At 35.7% G+C, this 10199-nt stretch overlaps 1 protein-coding gene across 7 annotated transcripts in view; it reads right to left on the bottom strand.

Annotated features, from left to right (window-relative positions):
• Window positions 1-1952: 1952 nt before the first annotated feature.
• The window catches only part of CNTN1 (contactin 1), a 280313-nt gene continuing 272066 nt past the window's right edge, over window positions 1953-10199 (bottom strand). For all 7 annotated transcript variants that reach the window (XM_089673988.1, XM_089673989.1, XM_089673986.1 and 4 more), the window contains 4 exons: window positions 9860-10043; window positions 7549-7661; window positions 6906-7065; window positions 1953-5494 (listed from right to left, as the gene is read on the bottom strand). In XM_089673988.1, coding sequence (XP_089530114.1) covers window positions 5415-5494; window positions 6906-7065; window positions 7549-7661; window positions 9860-10043 — 537 coding nt within the window. In that variant the 3' untranslated portion in view covers window positions 1953-5414. The remainder of the gene's footprint in view (window positions 5495-6905; window positions 7066-7548; window positions 7662-9859; window positions 10044-10199) is intronic.

The raw sequence follows: 10199 nt of genomic DNA, 5'->3' as shown, positions 1-10199 counted from the left end.
TCTTTTCTACATGTTTATATCTATTTAGAGTAGTGTAACATAAGCTGGTCAAACACCAGCAGATTTTAGAACAAGCAATTGTGCAAATATTTGTACAAATTACATTCAAATACATAGTTACATAGTTAGTCTGGCTCAAAAAAGACAAAAGTCCATCTAGTTCACCCATTAAAAAAAAAAAAAAAAAAGTTGTAATCCTATACCAACAGTTGATCCAGAGGAAGGCAAAAAAATCCAGCAAAGCATGATCCAATTTGCTTCTGCAGGGAAAAAAAATCCTTCCTGATCCCCTGAGAGGCAATCAGATATTCCCTGGATCAACTTTACCTATAAATGTTAGTATCCAGTTATATTATGTGTATCTAGGAAAGAATCCAGGCCTTTTTAAAGCAAACCAGGAAGCTAGCCAGAACCAACTCTTGAGGGAGTCTATTCCACATTTTCACAGCTCTCACTGTGAAGAAACCTTTCCGTGTTTGGAGATTAAATCTCTTCATACATAAAGAGTGCCCACTTGTCCTCTGTGATGACCTCAGGGTGAATAACTCTACACTCTACAATGACTTGGCTAATATTGTTTGAAAGTAATTTAAATTTATTTGCTTTCACATTCAGTTTTGGAATGAATGGGCAAAAACCACATACCACCGTAGAAATTCATTTGTTAAGAGAAAAATTATCCATTCTGCTCCTTTTTTCTCATTTTCTCAGCAATGTGATCCAAAGCGAACAGCAATTTGACCCTGCTAACAATTTCAAAATTGAAAGAACGTCCTTTAAACAAAAAATGTCAAACAAATTCTACTAATGTATGGCCAGTTTTAAAATTGCTAACATGTATTTATTGTTTTCTTGTTTTCTGTGTATATGCTAGTAGGATTCATCCTATTAGTCCCGGGGAGAGCTGTTATGAGGGAACAAAGTGATGGGTAGTAAGGGCAAACTTTTACATTAATGGCATTAATTTGGTGACTTCTGTCTAATAGGAGAGTTCCTCCCACATTGGAGAGACTTCCTCTCATTCACTGTTGTGTTTCTGGGACAGGAAGTAAAATCCTCAATGGGACAGAAATTACGATTACTCTTTATAAATGTTTTTACACAAGATTCCCACAACTTTCACCCAAGATTCAAACATTTTTCTAATTTAATCCATTGGAAAAATTATTTGAGTATGAGCCAATGTTGTGTGGAAACATTTCTAAATAGACCCCTTAAAGACTTTTTCAACAACCCAGCCTAGTGCTGAAGGGTGCTTATGATATTTAGAGTGAAAATTTAGCAGCTATGATTAAACAATGCTTGAAAGTCCCAATATTCAATGCTGAGTCAATCAACAGTAGGCTAGGTGACAAAAATCATTTCAGCTATGCAGCCATTTGTTGTGTGAATTGCAAGATTGGCTAAGCAGAGTTAAAGTGACACTAAACACATGTTTTTAATAAAGAAAAAATAAATACAATACGATTAAATATAAGTAAAATGTACCTTGTATTTCTCTTGATCTTTGTTTTATCTCAAATGCAAGTTTTTTTCTGCTGTTTTTTAGACTTCTTGTTCTAGGATGGCTATGTTCGTTCTCCATGCGTATGTGAACGTAGCCACCCTTTCCTACTTTCCCCCAAGATGGACCACACATCTAGATGCAGGCACATTCAATTCTATGGGAATTGTTGTACACACAGAGCACACCATGTGACCAGAAATAATGGCTTTGTTCCCTTTAAGGTAGTAGCAGTGAGGTGCATCAGTAAAGAGTTGGAAGGGTGCATTAAAAAAAAAAGGCAGAAAACAACAGTAAGATACTTAAAAAACAGAGTTTAGAGTCATTTTAAAACCCCCTTGGCAGGCAAAAAAAATCCACGTATATATGTTAGAAATCAGCATTTAGCTGTTTTCCCAAAATTCCTCACTAAGAACCAAAGTATGAACAAATCACTAAATATAAAACATAGTTTGTCAAACGCCTTTATTTTGGTGATTTTTTAACAAAACAAAACATTTTGGTAACTTTAAAAGCCAGCTGTTACATTGTGAGTAATACTGATATTTAATCCGAACCAAGGTCACTCATAAAAAAATGATAACATAAAATCCCTGCCTATTTCACTTAGAAATAACAAATATAAACAGACAAAGTAAATAAAAAAAACAACACTGTGCATTTTCACTTTAGTCTTGCAATTAAATAAAAAAAATGCCTTGTTATATTCAACAGCTTTAGTTCTGAATAGGTGATATATATTTTACATTTGCTCAAAGCTAATTGGAAATAAAATAGTTTATTTTACATAAGGCTCAAAGCACAAATTTGTTACATATCCAAATCAAACGTTTGCTATTGAATGCCTAACTTACAGTAGTAAACAAGAATTTTTGCTAAAGGATTGGCAGAACAAAAACTCAGAATATTAAAAAAAATAAAAATAGAAAAAAAGGCCATCATGCATTTGGCAAAATAGCGTTTAATACTATACATACATGTAGTAAAATGAGCATGAGTATCATGCCAACTAAAACTTGTGCCTGTGCTTTAGTGTTCTGCTAAAAGAGGATGAATCACTCTTATAGGTCAGCAAGTCTCAAGTTCTAGATGTATGACCAGCAGATTTATGAAGCTCTATCCATAACATATCAATTCCCTACCACAAGGCCTTCCTTACAGCGTAGCAAGATGAATGTCCAGTTTTAGGTTCTTTGAAGGAACAAGAGGAACATGTTCTCATTCTATCTCTTGCTACTGCACAGTGTCATTGATTGCAAGAGATATTTGCACCCAGTCCTATAAAATTAGTAGTTAGTATGAGGGAAGTGGGCAGCAACCGATTTGCTAGCCCCAGGCAGCTTAAAGGAATAAACCCTCCTTGCAAGAAACTCCATTTGCATTTTGTGTTTGTTTAAAAAACAGTGATGCATCACATTTTAGCATATTTTAAGCTCTAGTGTAATCACCAAGTATTAAACAAAGGATTACATGAATTAAAGCACATTGAGATATTTTAATGCTTGTATGAAATCCAAAAAAAGAAAGAAAGAAAATAAAGAGAGGGGTACACAGAAGTATCTGAGCTTTCATCCTTGATAGTTTAATAAAGACCTCTATGATATTATCTCTATAAAGATAAAATAACTCTACCCAATCAGTTAACTAGGTTTTGCTACCAATAAAAAAGAATAAAATTTCAGATTTCTTTAAAAGAAATTGAGACATTGCACTATTACTGGACCCAGTTGTATAATACTGTGTTTACCATTCACACATGAACTGAAATACCAAAGCACAACTTTAAAATAATGACTGAACAATACAAAAAAAAATTATAGACAAAGTCAGAACAAACACATTCATTAATTTCAGAAGCGTCAGTAACACAACAATTTCATACCTCCCAACTGTCCTTAATTTGGAGAGTCAGTGTGATTTCTAAGCCGAGAAAAGTGGTAGGGCTTACTAGATCATAGATATTGCTATGTAATGGATAAATCTGGATAGCGAAAACGTCAAAAATGTTTATATATTTTAAGATGTTGGGAGGTATGTATTTCAGAGTAACATTTGTTGTGCTTATCATCATTCACTTGTTTTCTCCTATTATACTGTTTCAACATTTACATCACTGTAACACAACCTGAACCACATCTCCACGCCATCCACTGTTACACAACTATTGTGAAGTAAGGTCACATTAACAATTACCATACCATACCATACCAAATGAACAGCTATTCTTTGTGATATTACGTTTTTCTTCATTCATGGGTGATTAGACCAGAGACCTGTGTCCATGAGAACATTGATAAAAAAAATCATAAAAAAGTTCTGGCTTAACAGACATGACCAATGCAGGTTCATTCTGGAAATGTCACAAATATGAGTCATGGCACAATGTGGGCAGCTTTATTTTTACATTGAAGACATAATAAAGTATTAAAACCCAGATCTGTACATGAAATTTAAATTTACAATAGCTTTTTACCATATGTAGCTGGTTGGCTTGCTTCATCTGAAATAGTGTTTTGAGTGGAAGGTTTGGGGAATCCCATTGCCAGCAATGGGGGTTGCAAAAGCACCGCTAGCATTTTTCTTGCAACATATGCATTATATTTTTCTGTAGCTATATACTTTATAAAGTACAATTTCAAAATGCTGTATTTTAGGAGCAACCTGTGTTAACCTTATTGAAATAAATAAAAGATTTATCAAACAGATTAAATATTTATTGATAGTAATGCAATTGATTATGGTGATGTTCCAAAGAATAACCATACCCAATATGGCTATATTTTTTTTTTTTAAAGCCAGTCTTGATTGGCTGTTGTGGACAATACTTTCAATTTTCATTGCATCAACTTTTATCATTATTTTTTAGTGTGTCTTGTAGAGTAGATGCAACTTTGGAGGGAAGTATTTCCACTGTATTGGAAAAGTGTTTCTCCTGTACCTTCCTATGTAAGTTTATTATTCTGCAGTCCATTGTTGCAGACAATGTACATTAATGCTTCAGTGTCAGTCCATGATACAGGTTCATTCCAGTGTTCCCATGCTCCTAAAAATATTTTATTGTATTAATCACATGGATTCATATATTCCCCTTTAATATATTGTGGTTCTTTGAAATATTTTAGCGTTTACTACCTTCCCTAAGCACAGCTTATTTGCTATAAATATACTTTACATTCATAAGTGGGCCATTTATTGCACTATTTACACCGTGTCACAACAACTGCATGTGCAAAATTTCACATAATGGAAATAGATCACTCTGGATTTTATCCCATGCCTGCACCTGAAACCACTCAGTGATATGTGTACATTTCAGAGTTCTTATATTCAGTTGTCATATTCAGCATACTGAATCTACATTCATTTGTTGAAGACATGAAGTTCTGTCTATTACAATGACTGTTTTTGATCTGACTGTCGGTCCAGAGGCCTCACCAAGGCTCGAATAAAAATAACAAAAATATGCAGCACACAAAACAGTTAATACAGACAGATGTAGTTACTCTTACACATACCATATACAACATTTGTAACTCTATTATATTTCACAATTTGTTATTAAAGTTGAATCACCTATGGATGGTGACTTTACTTCCACTGTACAGTCTAAGGTATTGTAATTTAACACTGTAACTTGCCCCATTTGATCATGCAACTGTCACAGATTGGCGAAAGTGTTTCATAAGGCATATTGGAACAAGTTAAAAATGATCTATTATCCTTGAAAACAATTCCTCGGAGGAGTTCCTGAATGCCTTAATTCCTATTTAAAGTTCATAATAACTCTGTTGGGTATATATAGGTTTATATATTTTTTTCTTTTTTTTGGCTTAAGATGTTATCACAATAGTCAGAGAATGATGGTATCCTCCAGAGATGAGAAACGAGTACACTGCACTCAGACCTACATTCAGAATTCAAGGTAAAACAGGAGGCCAAATGTTGGTAGCAGTATACCAAGAATACTGGGTAATATTCCTGCTGTGTCACCTGTAATAGAAAAAAAAACAAATGGAAATTATCTTGTTAACAACAATCCTCAGACACCAACATTCCTAAAGTATAGCATCATCTACTAGTGTGGGATGGTTTTTCCATAGGAAAGAAGATTGCACCATGCATGTGTGCAAAACAAAGAGCTTGGACTGGGTGGTTTTTCCATAGGAAAGAAGATTGCACCATGCATGTGTGCAAAACAAAGAGCTTGGACTGGTTGGTTTTTCCATAGGAAAGAAGATTGCACCACGCATGTGTGCAAAACAAAGAGCTTGGACTGGTTGGTTTTTCCATAGGAAAGAAGATTGCACCATGCATGTGTGCAAAACAAAGAGCTTGGACTGGTTGGTTTTTCCATAGGAAAGAAGATTGCACCACACATGTGTGCAAAACAAAGAGCTTGGACTGGTTGGTTTTTCCATAGGAAAGAAGATTGCACCACGCATGTGTGCAAAGCGAAGAGCTTGGACTGGTTACTTTTTCCATAGGAAAGAAGATTGCACCATGCATGTGTGCAAAACAAAGAGCTTGGACTGGAGACTTTCAAAGTTCTTTTGCTCCCAGGGAGCAGCACAATGAATAAAATGAACCAATTAAATGCAAAGGAAAGTACAGAAAACTGATTTTTTTTTTGCGCATAATTGGATGATTAAAGTCAGCTCCACCTCTACTCCTCCATTCACTATGCTAAGAGAATTTTTATTTTCTGAAGAGGTGAAGCTGAATTTAATTTTTAACCTTGCATATGACTGGGTATTCTTAACAAAGTGAATGTTCACTTCATTTGCTAAGCTAGGTAAATATTCACTTTGCAAAACAAACATGCTCTACGACTTTAGTAAATCAACCTCACCGTCTGTATTTAGAATTATGCTGTACATCACAGTGTTAAGCATTTATTGTTGCCTTTAAAATGTTTCAAATTGTACTGCATTTTTTAAAACTAAATTTGGCTGATTTACTAAAGGAGTTGAGAATCTTCAAATAAATTGTGTGAATAGTCACTTTAATTATCTAATCATGTAAATATGAAATAAATAGAAAGGAGATTTTGACATAATTGTAAAATTGAAGTGAATATTGCCACAATTTTTATGTGCATATTCTCAGCTCCTCAGTATGTTCTGTTGTGCTGTGTTTCAACCACTTTTTTTTTTTCAATGAAAGCCTCTAGCATCATAAAGTGATCAAGAAAATGTAAGCTAGATATTTGACTTCGGCACTTCATTGTAAACAATCCTCAGTTTATTTCACACCTACTTTGCACCAACTACGATGACAGCAACATTGTCATAAAAACACTGAGCTTTTTTTTTTCAAACATATGGTGCATGTGTTCACATTTTTTTGCTGCATATTGTGAGCTTTCTAAAGCATTATTTATTTTAGGAAAGGAAAATCTTACTAGTAGACAGCTTGATGGAAGCTACAGCACCATCTCCTCCTTCACTGTGGGCCCGCACTTCCACAATATAGTCTCCTTCCTTTAGAACTGGCAGCTCTACTGAATGGTGCCCGGTTGAATACAGTTTACCATCATTTTGTCCATTTGGCCTATACAAAACCTTGAGAAAAGGAAATAATGAAGGAATTTATATAAATAAATGGAAGATCATCCTTGTCCTCTGTTATTTTGACATTCATTTCTTGTAGGTCTCAACACCAGGGCTTTTGGTGCAAAGTAAGATTTAGCTTAGTATTTATTTGCATGTCCTTGAGCCCTAACTAACCTAATCCCTGATCCTATCCTTATCCAAATTTGTACACTCATATCAACCCCAAAAATTATTTATTATTTTAACATTAAACCACTAGCTAACACTTAGCCCTTTCTCTTACCATATCCTTAGCCTAATACTTTAAATCCTTAATACTTGACCTGAATCTAAAATATAACCTGAGGCTTAACATTTTAAATTCTCAACTTTTACCCTAACATTAAATTAACCCCTGAAAACCAACGCTAACCTTTCAGTTGTTGAAACTATCGGCACCAAAGCCATACCTTTCAGCACTAACAATTACCTACAAAAACGGTCATAACTTACTTTATATCCATTGACAGCAGATTCATTGGACAATGGTGTCACATGTTCCCAAGTGATAATATACTGAGATCCAGACTTCACAGCACTAATGATTCGAGGTATCTGACTAGGAGCTAAAGAAAAAAAATGTTTTGAAAGCTGTATGTAGTTCTTCACATTGCAATAATACATTTAAAAAAATTCTCCAACTGTCCATTTACATCTACAAGTCCAATTAACACTTGAGCATTTTGTAGCTGAAAGATCAAACAAGCTCAACTTCCAAAATCCCATGTGTAACAATGTTGACTGCTGTAGCTAGATGTCTGGAATTCAAACGCTACATGAGCTATTTTTGAGGCAGACTTGGACCTTTTTGGCCCCATAGACTTCAATGGGAACACCTGAAAATGCTTGAATCAAGTGTTTTTTTATTTTTTTTTTGCGGAAGTACTTTTTAAAGCATATTTAAGGCATTTTGTGAGCCAAAAGGAACTGGTCTCCTCCCCTATTGCTTTCAATTGGATAAAACAAACATGCCTGAAGCTTAAATTCACATGTAAAACACTTGTAATGTGCTTGTTCAAAAATGCAAGTATATACTCACAAAAATACTCAAATAAAAATTCCAGAAAATCACCTTTGCCAATTTCTAAGAAGCTTCAGCAGTTTAAAGTGGTTATTTGCCCTTTTTTAAAAAGAATAAAAAAATAAAAGTACAAACACTGTAGCTGCTGAATTTTAATACAGAAACTCATATATTCAGGGATTCAGCGCTGTGCTTATCCAAACCGTTCTTTGCAGGTGTTTGAGTCCCCAGTGCTTCACAGCTGGCTGGCCACTGCACATGTGTGTTCTGTGCTACGCCTTGTGAATGGTTCTACAATCTTCTGGGACCTGTCACATGTCCCAGAAGGGTACGGCAAGGAGGGGAGGAGAACTTCTAGTGGATCGCCGAAGCAATCTGGAGGAAGTGGGAGCGGGTAACTGTCAAAAACAGGTTCCCAGTCTCCCTCCCCCCCAAAAAAGTGCCAAAACAGAAGAGGAGGGGGGAGGAGGGCAAAAAGCAGAACTTCCCCCTTGGGGTGAAGTTCTACTTTAATTTATCCAGTATTTCATTACTTTCTTTTACTAAACAGATATTATTAGACATGCTCAGTTCACTTCGTTCCTAATTGTAATTTGGACAAATTTTTCATTATTCGGAAATCAACAAATCCGAATAGAGTATCTCACCCCCTCTCTCCTTTTCCTGACCCACTCCACTGCATGCTCGGGGGACCCATACGCTGTTTTTTTATATTCTGCTATCAGTGGGAATCCTGCTGATTCTTTGTTGTTAAGGACGCCGCAGCTGGCAGGCCACCCCGCTCCTTAACGACCAGCTATTTTTCATAATGAATTTGAATGGATTCAATATTTTCGATTTGAATACTTCAAATCTATTGGAAACATTTTGTATCTGGTTGAAAACGAATAAACAAAACAAAACAAAACCAAGTGAGACTTGACAAAGCGCATGCGCGCGAAACATGTTGTCCCAGCAACCGGCCTCTTCCTTCTAAAGCTGCGGCTCCAGCAAGAGTTCCCCCCCTCTGTCTCTCCACATCGTGGTGACGTCATCCAGGACGCTGGGACGTCGGGTAAACGTGGTCCCTGCACTGACAGGCATTCTACTCCACTGCTTCCCTCTGAGCGGACGGGCCGTCCATCTTGGAACCTGGCTTCCTAAAGCCACAGGCTGGTTATTTATTATTGTTTTACCATATGACTTATTAAAGACACACCTCCATACAAGGTGTATTATTTCTATCACAAAACTACACAGCGCCTGGCTCCTGTTCATACTTCACAATTGATAAACATACTTTTTTTAATATGAAGTTGAAGATCTAAATTGCTCTTTTTAGTTTCTCATGCAGTATTACTTTACCCACATGTTGCTTCCCTTAAATTGATTCTGTGTTTTATTTTATCATACCTAAATCTTAGGCTGATACATGAAGCTGGCACCTAGAACCTTTAGGTTTTGCAGAGAGCTCTAATATGCAAATACTGACTTCCATTCATAAAGATGTTCTTGCTCCTCTCACTCACGAACCTAGTTTTATTGGTTCATCATAGTGATGTGCCAATAATGAGGTATTTGAATAGATCAAAAACAACTTTAGAAACTGAAGACACGATTTGTATATTAGTGCTTCATTCATTATTGGGGAAGGTCTACAAGGCATGTCAATATACATACCTGTCTACAGTTTGTCCTTTAATGTGAACATAGATTAACTTTAAATTAATTATTAAAGAAAGCAGTTTGAAAATGTGTACTTACGTGCTTTCTTAGTCTCAAATTCGGTAGTAGGACTTTTAGGGCCATCCCCTGCACTGTTGAATGCACAAACATCTAGTCTGTAGCGAGTATTGGCCATTAATCCTTCCAGTTTGATGGTTTCTAAGTTTTCAACTTGTAGTCTGTGGGCTGCTGCTTCTTTGTCTTGAGTGCGCCAGTACCGGACCTTTTAAAGGCATTTTTATATTTATTATGGTCAGGAAAAAAATAGTTAAAAATGTTTTTAAGTCAAACATGTATTAAATATTGAATAATAATGTTTAGCAGTTTCCTTTGACATTCTCCAGACATTCAGGCTGCTCCTTTGAAATTAAGCCTGGTG

The sequence above is a fragment of the Staurois parvus genome, unplaced genomic scaffold (assembly GCF_062004578.1).
Source record: "Staurois parvus isolate SC_StPar_1 unplaced genomic scaffold, SC_StPar_1.0 ptg000147l, whole genome shotgun sequence".
NCBI classification, from domain to species: Eukaryota; Metazoa; Chordata; class Amphibia; order Anura; family Ranidae; genus Staurois; species Staurois parvus.
This window is presented reverse-complemented; position numbering and strand designations above follow the sequence as displayed.